Raw genomic sequence first — 22,507 nt, forward strand, 5'->3', positions numbered from 1 at the left:
TCTACACTATGTACTGCTGTACTCTTCCAACAGTTTCTTCGGAGATTACCTTCAAAATGTCAAATGTTACTAGCAAGTTCTCTCTCAGTCTGGAAAAAGCTGACCTCTGGAGACTCTAGTTGAAATAAGATCACACATATTGTAAGCAATATGTGCAATATTTCAATCTGACCACCAGCAAAGAGCTGACCAGAGGCCAAACAGCAGCTCAATTAATGTTTTCACCTAAATACCATGATGCAAGTTTTTCCGGATGTACATTGTCCACAACCAACATGTCAAGGCAGAACTACAAGAACTTGGAACAGATTGTAAAAACAAACTTCAGATCTTGTTTACCGACTGGAGTGGGTCAAAAATAAAACCAACTTCAGTGATGGCAAAAACAAGTGCAACTCTCAAAGGTGCTTTATACACTAGCAAGGGCCGAGGAAGATTGTACTGTAACGGCAGATATGAAAAGGCTATTTATATACAGAAGGGGAGAAATGACCTATACTATAAGTGGGACTAAATTAATGCAATTGCTAGGAAGTATTTGTATTAATAAATAATCTAGGCATAATTTCAATTTTGTCATTTTTATTGAATATTAAATATTAAAATTTAAATGATTTGATACCACTTGCAAAGGTAACAACACAACAGTGTGCGTACTTATTCATCCACTACAATTTCTATCAAAACACACTGCCAGTTTATTTTACACACGATGATCCCTATGGGATGAAATTGTATCAGTTCTACGGTATTTACGGTAGTGAATAAATACAGTTGAAACAATTTCTAAAATATATAGAAAGCAAGCAAGACTGTTACATCTTCAAAGCTGTTAGAATTCAACAGCAAATAATGGTTTTTGGGCTCTCCTTTTGCTAATCAACTAGGGTACGTTTGATACAAAAACATATTACTAAGCAAAGAATGCCTTACATCCAAAATTAAGGACAATACGAGTTAGAAAATATGGTATTTACCATTTTCAGTCTTAATACAAGCTGCAACATATTTATTGGTTAAGCAACAGCAACTATGTAAATCACATCTAACTTTATAAAAATGAACAATTCGAGTGATTTAAATTTCTTTTCAACCACAACCATTATAGTTTCAAAACTATTTCCTGGTCAAACTCAGTGCTAAATACAGCACTGAAAATATAAACAAAAAAAACCCAAATTTAAAGTGAAACATAGGAGAAGTCCAATTGTTGTATATCTCGTCTCAAAATTTTGACTCTGTGCATTGGCCTTATACCACTATTGTGCTACCCATGGCTTCACCTTTTGTTTTAATGAGACCAGCAAACACCTTTGATTTATACTGTTAGAATACCTGCCAAAACAATTGCTGATAACTTTTACACCGCAAGAGATCTTGAGCAGTACTGTTTGTCACAAAATAATAATTCTAAAAGATAAAATGAAGCAAAGTGAAGGACAGCAAAGGCAAATAAAAGCTATAAACTGCTGCAGCCTTGGAGTTTAAAATTCCATCCGCTGCCCTCTGTTGCTACATGGCCCCACCATCATGCCTTTACCTGAAAGACATTCAGAAACTATTTCTCCTGGGTTCTTAAACACATGGAAATCACGTTGCTATAGATTTAAATTTTAAATCTAAATGCCTCAACAAGTGCACAATATTATATTATCTTTTAATTTTGTGACATCCAATTGTAAAATGAAAATGGGAACTGATTTAAAGCATGTTGACAAAAAGTCAAATTCTAATTTGAAAACAAGGTGTAATGACACAAATCAACTAAAAACATCATCCCACTGAATGAACAGTGAAGTGTCAGGTACAACAGAATTTATGTACCTTTTAAAGATCTGGAGTGAAATTTGGTTGTATTAGACCATTCTTAACATTATGAGAATGTTTGACAACTTAGCAAATCACTGCTTTGGCACAATCTTAGAAAGGCAGTGAGGAAAAATGACTGACAAGATTTCACAATGGGAAAAATAGAGTCTGTCAACTGAAATTTACTAGAAAGCAAATAACTGTTGAGCAAATGGATTTGTTTTCAAAAAAAACAACTAAAAATCGACTAAAAGTCTTACCTTTCAATTAGACAAACTTAAATCAATGGAAATATTTGACAGAACATTACACAACAGCAAGAAGTTAGAAACAGTTAATTTCACTGCACGTTCCAAATATAATCATCTGAATATAGTCTTACAAGGCCTGAAGATAACTAGAAAACATTTCTATTTTATAAATCACCCCAATATCAAAATAGCCATGAACTGAGAAGATTTTATAATAAATGTTGAAGCCTAGAGTGCAGAATAGCTTTATTTTTGGTTTACATCAGGCTGACAGTATTGGTGAAAAATAAAATGTGGATTAGCACAAAATATGGTTAACACTGTAAATCTATAAATTAAATAAAGCATATAACTACATAATATGAACAGAAACAACCTGACAGGCTTCTAAAATTTATATCATTTGTCCTCTAAGGGTTCTTCAGTCTTTAATCAGAAGTATTCACCACAAACCACAGGAGGAAGCCAAGATTCCCAGGAGGAATTCAATCCATACAGTACTTTAAAGAACATTAAGTAACAATTAGGATTTCACTGCAAGCTGGTAATTTTTTGGGGGTCAAAACTAGAAAACAAAATACTAAATTCCATAAGCAGCAACTCTCAAAAGTAGAATTAATTCTGTGCGATTCTGTTACATGGAAATGCTTCCATTCAAAAGGAGCAGATTTTCAGATATATAATGCAATGACCTTCCATACAATGAAAACCATAACATTCAATAACTTGATCCAATCTTGCCCAAGCTGGATGCCCTTGCAGTCTATACAACACCTTTCAGGATACTTATGAATTTCAGGACTTACTTGATTGAAAACTAATTTTTCATTACACTAGTTGCCAGACAGTGCAACTCTGCAGATATTCCATAAAGTGACCTCAAGAATAGAAGTAGATTTGGTTGACTTCACAGAATCTATTTTCTATTCACATGGACAATAACATAGAACACATTAAACACCTACGTGTTTTAAATGCCTAAGCAGATGCAGGTTGTCTAGGTTTATAGATATAAGCTAGGTTCTCAATGCATTCGTCTATTAAAATCTACTTCCGACTTAATTGGTGATGACCAAATGATAAATCTTTCCTTGCAATTAAGCTACACAAATTCTTTAAAAGAAAATAATTCAAGAACAGCCTGGAAATTAGCTCAGATCATGTAAAGCAGATGAACCATCAGTTACAAGAACAGATTATTTGAATTTATATTAAAAAAGCTATGAAGTTGAATTTCCAAGCAAGCTGCAAGAGTTGCATGCTGGGTTCCCAACCTGTTAGGGACCAACAGCAGTTACCAATAAATGGCTCAAAAACTGAGGTGACGGAACAAATTATTGGCGCAACATACATAATTATGCAATCATGTCCATCTGGTAGAATAAAAATGTTGCTGCTCTTGGATTGACAGCCAGTAACTTTAGACCAATGATGACAAAGCTGGCGATCTTTGCTTAAACTGAGGTTACCTACTGTGTATAAAGACAAGAACATTTTTGTGACAAGTGCGTGGCTAGTTCAAGGATCAATGATGTTTCTGGGGACATCTTTACATCATACCAAATGACAGGTTCTGTCCATTTGGAACATATCCCTTGGTACGATTCTATGAGTGCATTTAAACAAGGACCAGAGGAAATATAGAAATTCCTGTCTTGTTACTTGTGGAATTAGAACATCCACATTTTGGGTAGAAACCAACTCCAGGAAAGTAAAGAAATTCACAGGACATGGATTAAATCAAATCAACATCTAGGGAAGGCAAATAGCACTCCCATAACAGATCATCACTGGATATATACCTAAAATTGATGAAATAGATAACAAAGAGTTTCTTTGCATCCAATTATTGTCTAACACATATGAAAAGCAACATTCAGCTCACTTAGAATTGGGCTTAAATTAAGAAAAATGATTTGAATGTAATATGGAGGTTGAGAGGAAGAAACACTGACAGTACATCAATGCATTGCAGAGGGGTTGCCAAGGATGAACCTAACTACTTTTATCAAGACTGAAGGCATAAATCTATACATTTACGAGACTGACCCTCATCACCAGTTGACACCAAATAAGTCTTCCAGTCAGCATTTAATTGTATTATCCACTAAGTCTACCCTTTAAATTTCAGCAGTTCTGAAAATCATTTTCTTTTGGTTCAATAGATGGAGGAACTCAACTACCAAACATTGTGGAAAAGTACTCATTTGTTAGATTGAGACATAGGAGTTAACACCAAAACAGAAATACATGAAGGTGCAACATCATTTGTTCCTTTATCAACTGGTCTTATATCTGAAGCTCATTAAGTAATGTGGCAAAGATAACATTTGTTAAATTATATTTCAATGGTCGACGAGTCCTGGATTCTCAACTTCTCATCTCCTCAAAAAACTTTTTAAAATTTTCACGTACATCAAAATTAAACAAAATAATTGGCAGAACAAAAAACTTGGAAGAAAACATGTTCTCTCCCTACCAGTCACATATTTATTAAGGCTATATACAATGTTTAAAGATTCCGTGGAATCTCCTATGACAGTATTACCTCTGATGATTTCAGTACGATTCTATGCACTTAAGTAGTGTCCCAACTGCAAGCTACAGTCATACATTGGTCACTTGAAGCTTTTCTTTTTCAGTTCAGCAATGTGCTTGCTACCGTAGCAAAGGCACAAAACTACATTTCTATAATCTCTTCAGCAATGACTATTTCTTTGAATTTTTTATTCCTTGTTTGAGCTGTGGGGGTCCAGGAGACTGTCCCTTCATCTGCATGGCTGCAGGTGGTGCCCGTTGCAAAGGAGGAGGTCGCATACCAGGTGGAGTTTGTGGATACATTGGTAATCCTCTTAAACCAATGTGTGGATAAGTCATCATTGAACTAGGATTTCTTGAAGACATAAATTGGTTTAAAAGTGAGTTCATTGGAAACTGTTGCTGTGCTGTCATCTGGTTGAACTGCTGCTGCCTTCGGCTCATTAATATTTGTTGCACAGACCTTATCAGCTGTAAAAGAAAAGCAGAAGTCAGAACAGAATATGTATACAGGGTTCAAGCTGCAACGTGACTCTAAACTCTTTCAGTCACAACATTTCTCAGATCCCTATGCTAAGTTGTTCTGATCTTACCATTGTCAGGAGGAAGGTGTGGAGTAGAAGCTAGATATTCTCTCAGGAGAAGAATAGGTTTAATAGAGAGAGTAGTGTGAGCTACAGAACTCAGTAAGCGTAGGTAAAAGTTTACTTCCTAACCTTGTGACCTAGAATACCTAAAAAGAGGTCTTCAAAAGTTAGGTTAGTGCGATATAACATCAAAGCCGGAATACACTGGCCTGTTCACTTTGACTTGTTCGCACATTACAGTACAAAGTAGGTGTTATCCAATTAAATTAAAATTAGAATGGCTATAATCCCACAGCAATGTCCAATTAGCCACACCTATATCAGTTAACACAGTAAAACACAGCTGCAGAAATCAAAGTAGCTTGTTTATCTCTATCTGCAAAGCACCACTTTAATGTTACTGAACTGTCAAATCACCACCGAAGGAATGCTTGGGGAACCATTACATAAAATGCTTTTCCACCCACAAGGATGTACCCAATTTCAACTCAGATCTTCAAAAATAAAGTTGCTTAGACATTGCTATACAGAATCCTCAAAGATATTCAGTTTATCCAGATGTTCAATACTCATTCGGATACAAACTGTTCTAGAAGAAGCTATTAAAACAGTGATTCCTATTCCTGTGGCAAGAGGTTCATTTTGCATGTGGTACAGAAATTACTTTCTGGATGACAGTTCCTGAATTGGAAAGGTGAGTATTTCCAAGAAAAGCTCATTTGAGAAGGAAACATCAATTTGTGTAATACATAAGTAAATAAATTGAGTTAGTGAATTAAATTGTACAATTTTCAGTTAAATGAATTATAGTTATTAAAAAGATTTGACTATTTGATAATACTGATGAAGGGCTTTTGTCCGAAACGTCGATTTTACTGCTCCTCGGATGCTGCCTGAACTGCTGTGCTTTTCCAGCAGCACTCGAATAGAGACTCTGGTTTCCAGCATCTGCAGTCATTGTTTTTACCTATTTGATAATACTGTTTCATTAAAAAAAATGTAAACACTTGACAATTTCCAGAAGATAATTTACAATCTTAAACAGTAACTTCAGAATTTGTAACTAGTCTTAACACAGGTCTTCATAGGAAATTAATCCCTTGATACAAGTTGTACATCTTATGGCACCATAGTAACTTGTGCAAATGTGCTCTACTAAGAAATGAAATTAGTGAAGTGGCCTTGTGGAGCTCCTGAAAATTGCATTTATATCTCAAATCTCTGCTGTATGTCAGCTACATGACGTTTTACCTATGCAGCAACTAAGTGGACCACGTTACCACAAGTTAGTCATTAATTCGGTTAACACATTTTGCATAAACAACTAGCAATTAGAATAGAAACGTGAAAATTGTATGCATCCTTTCAATCAATATTCAATATAAGAATGTAAAGTCAGTGATAAAGAATAAATATATTCAACAGGATAAACTTGTTTATCTAATTGTTTCCAATCTAAAGAGTTTATGTTTTTGAAAGTGTGAATTGATAATTTTAAAACATTTTCAAACCAACCTTAGTTGAACAATGAAGAATTTTCAATTTTAATGAAGAAATTGGCAAAGGCAGATGTGCCCCAAAAACCAACTTTTCTTTATCCAGTCAGTTAACTGAATAAAGACAGCAAATGTTTTTGCAATATAGACTTTTGACATCAGTGTTTATTGAAAAAAAGGGCTACCATGACAAGTCTTTAAAAAAAAACGAGCTGTTCAGCAATGCTGGAATGGGTGGGAATGGAACCCAGGCCTTCCAGGTCAGGGGTAGGGACACCACCACTGTGTCACAGGAGGAGTACAATTCTTACCATCTGCTGCTTTGAAAGGACATCATTGTACATGGCTTCTCTGCGTTTTATTTCAAGTTCTTGACTGGCTTGTTTGGTCAGTGATACTGCTTGAACTTGTTCCTCAGTCAGGTTGGGATTCTCTTTCCACTAAAGAAAAGAAACAACTGTTAAAATGACTACCAACCTGGAAAACAAGCAAAAAAGACTTGAAGAATTAAAAGTTAATCTCAACCTGGTTGGTTTCTTTACAAGTGGCCAGAAAACTCTGGTTGAAAACAAGCTCCTAAGTAACTTGCAGCTTACACATGAACAGAGAACAAATTTATCTGAAAATAGTTCACGTTTTGTCAATAAAATTAGTGAATGCACACAATTACTTTTAGTCCTTATTGTTTTCCCAATTAAACAGGTTTTCAGAAATAAAAGTAGTCCAAAATTGATCTGTTCAATCATTCTCTTGATTTCTTGGCAAGTGGAGTGGCCACAACCATTCACAGTCATTGTTACAGTGCGTAGATAATTCTGTTAGGAAGCAAACTAATTGCTGCAATGGGAACAAGAATTTAAAATAGACATAATGGAGTTAAGGTTACAATCAGATCAGCCATGAAACAAATGATAGATCACGCTCAATGAGCAGAATTGCCTATTCCTGCTCCTATTGCTAATGTTCTTATGGGGAGTGATAACATTATGGCAAATAGAATTATGTGTGGGGTAATGTAAACACACCCAGTTTAAATCAGATATTTTCTTAACTGGAAAGAGACCAAGAGGTGTGGAGATCCAGATAGATTTAAGGATCAATGTGGATAAATCATTATGATCGAGCACATGGGTAAAAAGTAATCAAAATGAGTAATGCTCCAATTGTAGAGTACTTTGGATAAAATTTGATACTGTGTTGCAGGAAAGATCAGCCTTCTCTGAAAGTGCTATAGGTTAAGCAGGATGGTGCCAAGCTTAAAAAGGTTAGCTTATGAGGGAAAATTGCACAAAGACTGTGCCATAAACCCCTGAACTTAGAAGCTCAATTGCTAATAGAAAAGTTTAAAATGTTAAAGGGCATTAAATAACAAGAGATAGAAATCACTAAATCATTTCCACTGATAGGCCAAATGAAGAAATGAGCATTATCTTTAAATCGTAGCAAAGCTATTTAGAAGGAAAATCAGGAAAATATCCACACTCAGAACATAATGGAAATTCAAAGTTTGTGAGAAGAGTTGTAGCTTGGGTGCTCGTTGTTGTGGTTCTGTTCACCGAGCTGGGAATTTGTGCTGCAGACGTTTCGCCCCCTGTCTAGGTGACATCCTCAGTGCTTGGGAGCCTCCTGTGAAGCACTTCTGTGATGTTTCCCCCGGCATTTATAGTGGTTTGTCTCTGCCGCTTCTGGTTGTCAGTTCCAGCTGTCCGTTGCAGTGGTCAGTATATTGGGTCCAGGTTGATGTGCTTATTGATTGAATCTGTGGATAAATGCCATGCCTCTAGGAATTCCCTGGCTGTTCTCTGTTTGGCTTGTCCTATAACAGTAGTGTTTTCCCAGTCGAACTCATGTTGCTTGTCATCTTCGTGTGGGGCTAAGGATAGCTGGTTGTGTCGTTTCGTGGCTAGTTGGCGTTCATGGATGTGGATCGTTAGCTGTCTTCCTGTTTGTCCTATGTCGTGTTTTGTGAAGTCCTTGCATGGGATTTTGTACAAATACCCAATATTGTGGGAACCCAATATACCGACCACTGCAACGGACAGCTGGAACTGACAACCAGAAGCGGCAGAGACAAACCACTATAAATGCCGGGGGAAACATCACAGAAGTGCTTCACAGGAGGCTCCCAAGCACTGAGGATGTCACCTAGACAGGGGATGAAATGTCTGCAACACAAATTCCCAGCTTGGCAAACAGAACCATAACATAATGGAAGTCTTCAGACTTGACAGGATGATTTTTTAAACTGTTCTTATGCCAACAGATGTGGCTTAAACAGGGTTAATCTGTCACCATTATATATAAAGACAATTCTTTGCATTTTATGCTTTAGTCAAGGTGTTGCGATCATAGGCTATTCTAATCAAATAATAACTTTCAAACTAACAAAAACAGAATTAGGTCTAAAGCATAATTAATTAAATAACAAAGCCGCTCAGTTTTGGTTTTGTCTAGCAATGAAAAGACTAAGACAAGCCAACTTTGTCTCCTTTTCATGCAAAGTACTAGGTTCGCATTCTCAGCCAAACCACACAGTGCCTCCAAATTCCCATGAAGACTTCGAAACCTAGACTAAAAGTATGGCATGAGGAAAGGCAGTAGAGGTGTCCGGCATGACAGAAGTTTCCTAAAGTAGGCAAAGAACTAAACCAGAAACAGATTTTTCTGAAGAATTCTTTTGAGGCAAAAGCTTAGTTTGTCTTACAGGTGTGACAAACATTCCATCAAAGAGGAACGACTAACGTGCATTCCAATTGAAAGGGTTCTTAAATCGTTACTCTGCAATTTCCTCAATTTACATTTAAAAAATCTAAAAAAAAGATTTTCCATCAGAGATTGAGTGTCTTTATTACAAGTCCTTCAGTATTCAATGAGTAATAATGATTTTTTTTTAAAAAACCTACAGGAATTCAGCCAAATATCTTTTATTTTGACCAAAACCATGTGTGAACAATCAGCCTGCTCTAAAATAGCCAGCACAAAAGCCAAGATTAACAGTATTAAAATGGTGAATTATTTTGTTTTTAATTAAACATTTTTATAACCTTTTCTGTGTTTAATGTTCCGAAGCACTTACAAAAAGCTCCAACATGCAGCACTTTTGAGTCTCAGATCAATGCAAAGTTATAAACCACAAAATGATGTCATATGTTTTATGAAAAAACAGCTTTGATGGTGAGAAACTACGTACTGCTACTAAAGATCAACTTGATAGCAGCAACAAAATGCAGATATATTTGAACAGTCTACTGTTAATTAAAATAAATTACTCCTTTTTTTTCCTTCAAGGGATGTATGCTTAAATGCCTTACCACTTGTGCAATGAGGTCTTCAAGAGCCTCTGCTCTCACTCCTGCTATACTAGTACTGGCTTCAACGACCTTCTCCCTGCCTTGATTGATAAGATCCTGAAGAAAAAAGAAAAATCTCAAACGAAAAGAAGTACAGCAAAGATCACATATATACAATATACTTAAATTTTACTTGCAATAACTTAATCAGTATATGATCAACAAAATAAGATTGGAGCAATTCTTACAATCATGTCTTGCTCTAAGCGTGAACCAGGAGGACAGACTAATTTGGGCATTTTGTTATTATTCGCATCAGGAAAATTGAAGTGATTTGTGAATGCTGACCAAAATATATTGCATATAGAAATTCCCTTTCTAACAGGACTGTAGGAGTGCCAATCATCCATCTCACCTTTAAAATTAAATTGTCACTGCCATCATTCATGCAAATTATACTGAGCATGTAATTACTACTGAAACACAGTAAACCGGCTGTATGCAAAATGTCAGCATTACGATTGATCAACACTGTTGAGTTTTTGGAGCAGGGAAGGAAGGAAAATCAAGTCAACCAGGAATCTCACACCAAATCACAACATCTATGAATAGAATCAAACATAACTGTGAAGTTACATCTTTTTATATAGAATACTAATTACCAAAGCAAACTTCAAAAGCAATTTAAGAAACAGCAACATCTCTGGCTTAGTTCTGTAAATGCAGTTAAGTTTATGTACTTTATAACTTGAAACAAGTGCCCTTCCACTGAGAATTAACAAACAAGAGGTGTAATGCTACAATATAGTATTATATTGTATTAGAACATATTAATCTCAGAGTGCTTTTAGCCTCAAATAGCCAACCTAATTACTATTAAGGTATTGAGATCACTAGTTAAGATGTAGATCATATTACCCACCTCCAGCTGTTGATTACTCATCGTGGACAAAGTTGCTATGTTGAACGGAAAATGTGCCGCCTGCAAGCTGAAATTGACAGCAGGGAAATTAATCCCGCTTGCAACGTTAGTCCGCAAGGAGAGACCCTAGGAGGAGATTTTTTAAAAAGTCATGTTTTTCATTCTAAAACCCTCCAACGGCATGAAAACTTAAAAGTTTATCTTACAGCCCGACAATATCTTCTTATTCAGATTGTAATAAAGTGAAATTTAAAACCAGCTATCCATGAACAATGAAACTTCCTTCACTGTTTTCCTGTTATCGCAGTTGCTGCATTTTAATTATTCAGCTTAAATAGGAATTTAAAGATGGTCATTTTGATCATTTCCCCCTAATTACCTGACCAACTTGATAGAGACTAATTTCTGTTGTGTGCTTAAATCAGAAAGCATGTAGTCATGGCCAGACTGAATAGTATTCCAATATTATTGGAATTCATAGAGCTCTATAGGTATATGTAGGTTTAGAATATCCTGTGGAACTGTGAAACAGCAAACAGTTGGAACCCACACTTGAAGTTGACAAGATTGCTGACAATTTATATCCAAACTTTCTGTACATTTCCCATGACTACAATGGTATGAAACAATCAAGAATCTGTAGTTTTAAAGAAAACCAAAAACCCTCCCCCCACCACTGCTGTCTGACAGCCTATTTGTGCAACTATTTGTCCATCTATTTTAGCAAGCTTCATGGTATCTGGATTCCTCCTTTTCCAAGTTACTACTCCTTTTAGGTGGGCCTATGAGATTTTATTGAGATGATTTATTGTAACATGATCTGCACAAGTAAGTGCATTCAAGTACACGTTAACATTTGGTAACAAAATGGTTTCCTCCATATTTTTCAATAAAGTTCCCACAAAAGCCCAGTTCCAATCATTTCAAAATAGAAAGAAAATTAAATGTTCAAGTTTAGAAATTTGCCAATAGTAACAGTTACATTTTGGTTATATGATTTAAAACCTTTTCAAGATTAATTGTGCCAATAAACTAAATGGTTCTAGACATACTAATCCAACTTTTCTGTCAATGTTAGGGTGATTTCTCTCTATTTTTAAATTTGCACAGAATTGTTATTTTAGGCCAGATATATATTATCGGAATTTAAATGTTTGACACTACATTGCAGTTAGTGTTCCTTACTTTCTTTTCTGCTTCATATTCAGCCCATGCTGCTTTTCTGTCCTCCTCACTTAGCTCTTCCTCCTCTTTGTGGTCCAGGAGAGAGTCATGCTCGTGGTAGCCCACAATGAAATCTTTCTGGTTTTGAAGTATCTCTGCTAAAATGTGATCCTATTTTTAAAAAAAATGCAAACATTACAGCCGTGAAAGCAATGCTAGCAATAATTAGAATATTTTGCTTAAAATAAAACTCAATCCTGCACTTTCGTTCAATCTCAAGATCGCTACTAAAACAATAAACTACTAACATCTCATTCATGTTTTAAATTGCTCTTTATGGAAAAAGAAAAAAAAGAGTTCAATTCAATAATTCTGTGATCCTAGCTGAAATCAGTAGATACAGTAAATAGTTGGTAATGTGCATCACATTTCTGAACTTATTTTTTAAAACCAGTCAGTTGACTCTTGGAGAACCGGAGCATACTATTATCTATAATTATATTCAACATCTTTCAAATTCAGAAATATTTCATGACTTATCCTGAAAATTTAAGACATTGATTAAAATAATTCTAAGAGTTAACACAATAACTTGCAACAACACAGGCCAGTCAGCAAGATTCAACAGTCATTTGTTAAGATAATGGTCACTGATCCACTGGTTACAATCTCAAAGTCTGGAAAACAACTCACTGTTTTCAGTCTTTTTTTCAAAAAAAAATCCATGCAGTCAAGACTGGGACTATCAACGAAGTTCACTCACCCTTTTACGTGGTTCTCTGCCAACACTATCATAAAAGCCAAGGGGACACCAATGTGTTAGCTACATCAACCTTTTCTGTTACACATTCCAAAAACGTCACTGGATTAGTCAAACAATCTGATTTTCACAAATCCGGGCTGACTCTCCTTAATTGACATAAGCCTTTCAATAATTCTTCAAAGATGCATCAAGAATTTAAAGACATAAGAATTAGATATATGCCCATAATCAGAATAACTACCAGTTTTTTAACTAATTGTCACAAACCGATTTTTGGTTGAATGATGTACGGTACCGGTAAATCTAAATAAAGATGCATTCTTATAAATTAATTGCAAGATCCGTCTTACAGAAATTGGGTGTCAGAGTGATCAGCACTGCTGCCTCTTAGTGCCAGGGACTTTGCTTCAATTCCAGCCTTGGACGACTGCCTGTGTGGAGCTTGCACATTCTTCCCGCGTCTGTGTGGCTCCGGATGCTCCAGTTTCCTCTCAGTCCAAAGATGTGCAGACTGGTGAACAGGCCATGGTATGGTGCTCAGTGTCCAAGGATATGTAAGTTAAGTGAGTTAGCCAAGGGAAATGCAGAGCTACAGGGATAGGGGTGACAGTCTGTGTGGGATACTGTTTAGAGAGTTGGTGTGGACTTATTGGGCTGAATGATCTGTTTCTATACTGGAGGGATTTTATTCAATGCAGAATTTAACTGATGGACGTGTCTGAGATGATGCAGAAAACAAAAGACAAACTTTTTTAAAAAGGCTATGTGTCTTTAATGATGGTTGTTTTCCTACCTTGCAAATGAGAATCTATTTAGTTAGAAACCATTAGCTTGCCGGGATAATTTATGTTCAATTCCTGGGACTGTTACATTTATTTGTGTTTACAAAAAGAAAGAGTAAATACAATTTCACAAAAACCCAAAGTGCGGTCCTTGGTATATACAAGCCATAGGTTCCAAATTAATTCAAACTGGTGCAAATGAAAATTACACTTAACAATTCTGTCCTAAAGGTGACTGTTTGTCAAACAGGTTCAATGTATTACCCCAAAATTTTAAAGTAACTAACTACATGATTCTCCGAAGAGTAACCCACCCAGTCGCATAATTCTTAATTTCATTAAGAAAAACAGGTACCAATGTAGGTTTTTTTGTAAAAGTGGCGTAAAGCAAACTTGCAAAAAGCGAGGGATACCTCTATAATTAAAATCATTAGTTTCTACCTCAAGTTCTTTTAGTTTGAAATTTTTTTTAAAAATTGGGGGTAATTCAACACAATAAAATAGTTTCACAAGGCCAGCGATGGATTTAGCAGCAATTATGAAGTTCATACACCACTAAATGAAAACCCCTCAGTTTCGTTGCATTGAGAAAGGTGCACCTTTTTCCAAAGAACCCCCAAATTGAAGCGGCGGGGGCATCTCCTGGAGAAACCGAATTACCGAAGTCAACTTTAACATTATTGTGGGTGGCACAGTGGATAGCACTGCTGCCTCACAGCGCCAGAGACCCGGGTTCAATTCCCGTCTCGGGCAACTGTCTGTGTGGGTTTCCACTGGTTGCTCCGGTTTCCTCCACAGTCCAAAAATGTGCAGGTTAGGTGAACTGGCCATGCTAAATTGCCCGTAATGTTAGGTGAAGGGGTAAATGTAAGGGAATTGGTCTGGGTGGGTTGCTTTTCGGAGGGTTGGTGTGGACTTGTTGGGCTGAAGTAAGTCACTGTTGGGCCCCACACTAAGTAAGTAACCTAATCATTATTAATCAGAGCATTTGCAGAAACTGATTGTTTCACAGGAATAAGGTGAATGCCAACAATTTCATGACCACCACAGCATCTGGGTTGATATGCTAATAACAAATTTTCTTGAATTCTGTAAGCCAACCTAGAACACAGGTTGCAAAATTGGAGATCCATACTTCATTCACACAGCGTTTCGATAAACAGTGGACAATTTATTTTATCAACAACATAGTCATAGAGTCCTACAGAGCGGAGACAGGCCCCTTGGCCCTCCATACTGACTGGTCCAGTATAAATGGAGTGATAGCACATTTAGTTCCATTTTGCATAACTGCTCAAAATTTCTGCACGGATCAAGATTTAATCTTTATTTAACTTCCTTGGCTAACATTGCTGCCAAAAAAAAACAAGCAAACATTACTGTGCAAATGAGTAATGAAGAGTGCAAAGGAATTTTTTGATAACCTACTCACTGAAGTAAGGGAGAGTTAAGACTACCTTCTAGTCTAGCCATTCTCAATGGGGGCCTAGCACATTTGAAAGGGGCCACAGATTGAAAACTGAGAAAAGGGGAGCACCAAGGGTTTATGGGAGTCCTGGTAATTGAAACAATGAAATAACCAAGCAACAAACTTCATTGAACTCAATAGTTTCCCTCCTATTTATAATATCTTCACAACACTGTTTGAATTGGGCGCACCTGATAAATTAATTGTTTAAGCTCCTCCCACACAGCCTGACTTCAGAGTCAGTCACAAATCAGACTACACCGGCTCAACATATTGAATCAAGGGTTCTCGCATCCATTATCACCATACATCATTATCCGAAGGTCAGCATGTCTTGCTAGGATTTTGTATCCTAGCTCATTTGTTCGTTATTTTCCTTGCACGAAGTTCCTCATGATTATTTTTAATATTTTCAGAAATAATTCTACCCATGAGTTCCTTGGCAAAAAAGAAGTGTTAGCAGTATTCAATGGAATACTTATTGTATGGTTTCATTGCATCTCTGCAAAACCCATCTTTGCCCATGTATTTGAACTGCAAGACTATATTGTCAAGTGAAAGCATGAAGCCAAGCAAATTGAAAAAAAAATTTGGATACCGCACATCCAGATCAGAAGGATAAACCCTTAGATTTCTTCAAACACCTTTGAGATAATTTCAAGAGATGGTCTACGGCAAAACAAATGCTTACTCATCACAGAAAGTAGAGAAGGGTCTTGTTGTATCACACAAAATTAGTAAACTGATGGCTAAAAATTGAAACGCTCACAACATTGATGAGTGGCTTATCCTGTCTTCAGTGTCCATAATAATATCTCATGACATGAATTTGAGTGCCAAAGCAGCAATTCAGGCAATTCCTTTGAGTCATTTCTATTTATCTGTTCGTGCCGTATCCCTGTTTGAAGAGAGAGTGCGCGAGAGTGCTCCAACCTGAGAAGAGCTCCTCGGCGGGTTGTGGCCAAAAAAGGGTTGAGATTCGCTGTTCTCATCTACAGTTAATGGAAACTCACCATGACTAGAAATTTTCACGTTTTTATATTCAATCACAGGATGTGGCTGTCACCAGTTGAACTCTCTGCATTCTAGCTGGTTCTAGCTTTATTGCTAATCAGAGCAGTTGAAGAGAATTTCATACTTGAAACAATGTGGAAAAATATTTCAAAAGCTGTTTGGAACTCATTTTTTTAAATCAAGAACCAGGACTGATCAAATGGACTTATTGTAAAACTGACTTTCAAAACAGAGCCATAGCACAAATCATCTCTTGGACTTCAAGTGATCTAGGCTTTACCACCAACACTTCAGAAAATGGACTGCATTCCCAGATGGAATCCATCTGTCCAAAGGTCATTTTAAAAAAAAATCATGTAAAGCTGAGACAAATGCTCTGGGTCACACTTTTAACTTCCAGAACTACTACTTTGAAGGGTATCACAACAGAAGACGAAGTCAGAAATGTCAATCAATTGCATTGTAATACACAGATAATCCACAGCAAGAACGGCTAATCATAGAATCATTATGGTGCATGCAGTGGCCAGTCAGTTACATTGTTTTTGAGCCAATTCTACTGACTACTGTTTGCTTTCTACCCCATATCTCTGAACATAATTTCTGCCCAGATAATCATCCAATGCTGTATTGTATGCCTCAAACCAATCTTTACCACATTTCCAGGCAGTGGATTTGATACACTAACTACGGTCTGCAAACAAGTTTCTTCCTCATATCTTGCTTTGTTTGCACATCACTTTAGCAAAGCTCTGCACTTTTGATAAGAGGAAAATGTGCTTTTTAGTTACAATTATCAAAGAAAGTTTAAGTAGTCAACAATGTTGACCAACCAGCCAACTGTAAATTTTCTACATTTCTCTGATAAACGTTTCTTAATGCTGATTCTGTAGCAAGGGTTTTTACCCTACACAGATGTACCTTTTAATATAATCTTGAGAATTTGTGTGTTGGTTACTTATTTTTTGAAAGGTTTTTAAACAAATAACAGGGTCATTTTGTTCTTCTAGAATATTGGTCTAATACAGTATATGTTAACGAAAGCAGGGACCCCTGAAATGTTCATGTAAGATTGTTATAAACCTATCAAATAGTACTAACAAACAGCGCAAACATCAAGGGCTGGTTTTAGAATAATTATGGAGGATTGATTTTAGCTTAGGAAACCCAGAGATGAGGTTTCAGAAGAGCTTAAAGTCCTGACTAGGGGTCAGAAGCACAATATCTGTTCTCTCCTGGAAAGGAGTGCTGAACAGCTCCGGAAATAATTCACCTTTGCAGAAATTTTGTTTGTGAAACTTCTAGACCAGAGTTTTTGGCTATAAATCGGCAAATTATTAAAAGACTGAGAAAGTCCGGGCTTTCAGTTTTGTCAGCATGCATGCAGGAAAACTTCACAGTTCACAATAAAGAGCTGGGAAGGATCAGAGAAGTCAAAAATATTTGAAGTAAAAGGGGAATCTCTCAATATAATTTTCTGTAAAGTGGCTTGAGAAAGTTCCGTGAAACTGTTTTGCTGGCATTTTAAGATCTTTCTACATTTTGATGTGTACTTAGATAGGAGAAAGTGAGGCCTGCAGATGCTGGAGATCAGAGCTGAAAATGTGTTGCTGGAAAAGCGCAGCAGGTCAGGCAGCATCCAAGGAACAGGAGATTCGACATTTCGGGCATAAGCCCTTCTTTAGGAATGAGGAAAGTGAGTCCAGCGGGCTAAGATAAAAGGTAGGGAGGAGGGACTTGGGGGAGGGGAAAGGAGATGCGATAGGTGGAAGGTGGTCAAGGTGGCTGAAGAGCTTCTGTGCAGAGGAGATGACCTGGGGTGTGCAGTGAGAGAGGGACTCGAACTCAGCACCACCTTCCTAACCTGCAATCTTCTTCCTGACCTCTCCGCCCCCACCCCACTCCGGCCTATCACCCTCACCTAGAACACCTTCCACCTATCACATCTCCATCGACCCTCCTCCCTATCTTTTATCTTAGCTTGCTGGACACACTTTCCTCAGTCCTGAAGAAGGGCTTATGCTCGAAACGTCGAATCTCCTGTTCCTTGGATGCTGCCTGACCTGCTGCGCTTTTCCAGCAACACATTTTCAGCTGCGTACTTAGATAGCTTGTTTAGTATAATTTTTGTTCCTAATCAATAAATTACTGTTTTATTGTTAAAGAAAATCTACAGCCTTGTACAAGGTGTCATGGATGCTTTTTATGTTTATGAATGACCGCATTAAATTAAAAATTAATTTTGTCAAATTAAGTTCTACAATCAGACTTGTCCAGTAGTAATATCAGCTGGGATCATAACACTCAGTTAAAATAAATTTCATTTTAATAAAGTCTTGCAGTTTCCTCTTTCATGACAAGATAGCTAGTTTGATTTCATGCTAGTCAGAGCAAGCACCTGGGATCTGGTCCATTCCTGTTTCGAGTTGACCATTTGGCCCCTCAAGCCTGTTCCATCATTCAATGAGATCATGGCTGATCTGTGGCCTAACTCCATATACCTGCTTTTGGCCAATATCTCTCAATACCTTTGATTAATAAAATTGGGTTCAAATTCACAACTGATTCAGCATCCAGTGCCATTTGTACAGAGTTCCAAATATATATCACCATTTGTAGATTTCCCAAAATCTCTCCTGAACAGTCTGACTTAAACTGTCAGGCTCTGACCCTTCACTCTAGAATCCCCAAGCCAGTTGAAATAATTTGTTTGTTCATCTTTATCAACCCTCTTTTCCTGTTAACATCTAGAAGACTTTAATCAGATCACCCCTTAACCTTCTAAATTCTAGAAAACACAGGCCTGATGTGTATAATCTCTCCTCATAGCTCCTGAAATCCACCAGGTATCAATCTTGTAAACCGATGCTGCATTCCCTCCAGCGCCAATATATCCTTACTCAGGTACGATTCCCAAATCTTCTCACTGTATTCCAAATGGGTTCGAACCAGGGTTTCGTATAACTGAAGCATAACTTCTATATTTAGTGTACGAGAGTACAAGGCTATAAAGGCCAGCATTCATTACTTAACTCAATTATTTTCTGCACCTGTTTGTGACATTTTAAAAATTACGCACCTAAACCACCAATCCCTCAAGTTTCTTTGGACATTCTCTGCATTTAACTTCATACCATTCAGAAAGTGTCCTTTTTTTGTGCAAAATGGATAATCTCACTTTCATACATTGAACTCCATCTGCCATAGTTTTGCCTATTCACAGAGCATAAAATTATAGAACCACTGATAATGTATTGTCTAGTGCCATCAGCAACACAGTGGAACTCAGTTTCAATTCCCCTTGTAACTGTAATTTTCTTGAAAAGGTAGAAAGTCAATTCCTGATTTGTGGCTATTTCTGGGATCTTACACCTATCCTTCCCAGTGAAGACTGACAAAATATTTGTTCAACTTGTCTGCCACCTCTTTCTACTCCATCACTAATTCCAAGACTTATTTTGTGAACCTGTCTTTTTTTAAATATCTGAAGAAACTTCTATCTGTTTTGAAATTTTTGGCTAATTTTCTCTTGTACTAATTTTTTTGTTTTATTTTATATAACTCTTTGCTGTTTATGTACTCTAACCTATATTATGATCTGCCACTATCTTTGCAATTATATTGATCTTTTTGACATCAATGTGTCTGATAACACCTTGGTCTTTTTAGTTAATTATAAGTGGCAGCATCAGCCCTTGGAATTTTTCTTATTTAGAGTCATAGAGATGTACAGCAGGAAACAGCCCCTTCGGTCCAACTCGCCACGCCAACCAGATATCCCAACCCAATCTAGTCCCACCTGCCAGCACCCGGCCCATATCCCTCCAAACCTTTCCTATTCATATTCCCATCCAAATGCCTTTCACATGTTGCAATTGTACTAGCCTCCACCACTTCCTCTGGCAGCTCATTCCATACCCATACCACCCTCTGCGTGAAAAAGTTGCCCCTTAGGTCTCTTATCTTTCTCCTCTCACCCTGAACCTATGCCCTCTAGTTCTGGACTCCCTGACCCCAGGAAAAAGACTTTGTCTATTTATCCCATCCATGCTTCTCATGATTTTATAAACCCCCATAAGATCACTCCGCAGATTCCGACGCTCCAGGGAAAACAGCCCCAGCCTATTCAACCTTTCCCTATAGCTCAAATCCTCCAATGGCAACATCCTTGTAAATCTTTTCTGAACCCTTTCAAGTTTCACAACATCTTTCTGATAGGAAGGAGATCAGAATTGCACGCAATATTCTAACAGCGGCCTAACCAATGTCCTGTACAGCCGCAACATGAGCTCCCAACTCCTGTACTCAGTACTCTGACCAATAAAAGAATTTATCCCAGCAGCTTCTTCACTATCCTATCTACCTGCGACTCCACTTTCAAGGAGCTACAAATCTGCATTCCAAGGTCTCTTTGTTCAGCAACACTCCAGAGAACCTTACCATTAAGTGTATAGGTCCTGCTAAGACTTGCTTTCCCAAAATGCCCTACCACGTGATTACTGTTAGGAGGTCTACATACAACTTCAAGTGACCTCTTACCTTCATTGTTCCTCAACTCTAACCAGACTGCTTCTATGTCCTAATTTTCTGATCTTTGTCTTTTTATTTGCTGGAATGCATTGATTCTGTGCTTTCTGGAATATCCTTTAAAATATTTGCCACAATACTCTACTATATCCCTTAATACTTATTGTCAGTTCACATTTATTAACTCCACTTTCATATGTTTGTAATTGCCAGTGTTTAAATTCAAAATAACAGCCTTGGATCTACATTTCTCTCCCTTAAACTGTCCTCAAATTTAAAATATATTATGCTTATTGCTACCCAGGTCAAAACCAGATCTAGTTCAGTCTGCTCTCTGGCTGGTACCACAAACTTTCTAAGAAATTGTCCCAAAAACATTTTACAAATTCCTCAATTAGACTACTTTTTCCAGTCTGATTTTTCCCATCTGATTACTGATGAGAAAGGCCATCGAGAGTTATGGGGAGAAGGCAGGAGAATGGGGTTGAGAAACAGCAACCACGAATGAGTACAGTGAAGATTTGAAGGGCCAAATCACTTCATTCTGCTTTTGTGTCTCATGGTCTGTATGTAGGTTAGAATCCCCCACAATAATACTTGCGTCCTTTCAACGAGCTCCTATCATTTCTTCCTTGATATCCTGCCCTACCACATATTTACTGTTAGGAGATCTACATACAACATCCACAAGTGACCTCTTGCCTTCATTGTTCTGAAACTCTAACCAGACTGCTTCCATATCCTAATCTTCTGTTTTTAGGTTGTCTTTGTCTATTACGATAATATCATCTTTAATTGACAGTCACTTCTCCATATTTTCATAACTTCCCATCCTTTCTGAAAGTCATACACCCTTCAACATTCAGGACTCAATCTAAGTCCGCCTGCAGCCACACCTCAGAAATGGTCACTAGATCATACTTATTTTCTCAATTTGGACTACTAGTTCATTTGTTTTGTTTCAAATTCAGTGCTTTCAGCTGGCCTTAATCTTTTATTTTTGCAACTTGCAATCTTCGGATTTGCTTTTAGATTTGCATTTTTTTGTTCTTTCCTTTCATTTTGTCTGTTTATCATTTCCCATATGAATTTCCTCCTTTGTTGCGTTTTCCCTAATCTGATTCACTAGTGTTGCAAATTTGGCCCATGCCTCCACTTTTCATTTAAAACCTGCTCTAACTCCTCTAATTACGTGGTTTTTAAAAACACCAATCCCAGCATTGTTCAATGTAGTCCATCCCAATGGTACAGGTAAGAGACTTTCCCAGTACTGGTGCCAATGCTATTCTAACTCAGAACTGACTTCTCCCACATCAGACCACTCTTCACTTCAAGCTGATTGCTGTACATTCCTCCCAGTCTGCCTCACTGTGATTTGATGATACACTTGGATCCTGCCCAACTTCCTGATAGCACAGGTTCAATCATAATTCATGAAGTCATCAAATAACCTGGCCAATGACCTCCCACAGAAGACTGGCAATCGCCAGTAAAATAATTCTCAAATGCAAGACATCAATTTAAATTCACAGCATGTGGCATAACTCAAAGCGTTTTTTAAAAAAAAATTTGATACTTCAAAAGTGTTTTCTTATTCATTTATTTGTATTAGCCAAATCTTCATTTATTTTCTTTGCTGCTACTCATTAAGAAACATTACTTGTCAGGAGCTTAAGAAATCATCATAAGGGCAGAGAAAAGTTACTCATTAGAGATTTTGGGTGCAGCCATCAAATGAGACTGGACAATTGCGAATTTAATGTCCATCTATTGTTATCAGGAACCTCGCAGAAACTATTCAAATCACAAAACACCAAGCTAAAACAGGCAGATGATTGAGGAAACACCTCGCAAACTAAAAAGTTGGATGAAACACCACAGGCTAACAGTGGGGGA

General features: G+C 37.2%; 1 protein-coding gene across 5 annotated transcripts in view; it reads right to left on the reverse strand.

The window, feature by feature from the left end:
• Nucleotides 1-565: 565 nt before the first annotated feature.
• The window catches only part of atrx (ATRX chromatin remodeler), a 230,120-nt gene continuing 208,178 nt past the window's right edge, over nucleotides 566-22,507 (reverse strand). For all 5 annotated transcript variants that reach the window (XM_060832473.1, XM_060832472.1, XM_060832474.1 and 2 more), the window contains 5 exons: nucleotides 12,079-12,228; nucleotides 10,894-11,019; nucleotides 9,993-10,088; nucleotides 6,993-7,121; nucleotides 566-5,069 (listed from right to left, as the gene is read on the reverse strand). In XM_060832473.1, coding sequence (XP_060688456.1) covers nucleotides 4,770-5,069; nucleotides 6,993-7,121; nucleotides 9,993-10,088; nucleotides 10,894-11,019; nucleotides 12,079-12,228 — 801 coding nt within the window. In that variant the 3' untranslated portion in view covers nucleotides 566-4,769. The remainder of the gene's footprint in view (nucleotides 5,070-6,992; nucleotides 7,122-9,992; nucleotides 10,089-10,893; nucleotides 11,020-12,078; nucleotides 12,229-22,507) is intronic.

The sequence above is a fragment of the Hemiscyllium ocellatum genome, chromosome 11 (assembly GCF_020745735.1).
Source record: "Hemiscyllium ocellatum isolate sHemOce1 chromosome 11, sHemOce1.pat.X.cur, whole genome shotgun sequence".
Taxonomy (NCBI): Eukaryota; Metazoa; Chordata; class Chondrichthyes; order Orectolobiformes; family Hemiscylliidae; genus Hemiscyllium; species Hemiscyllium ocellatum.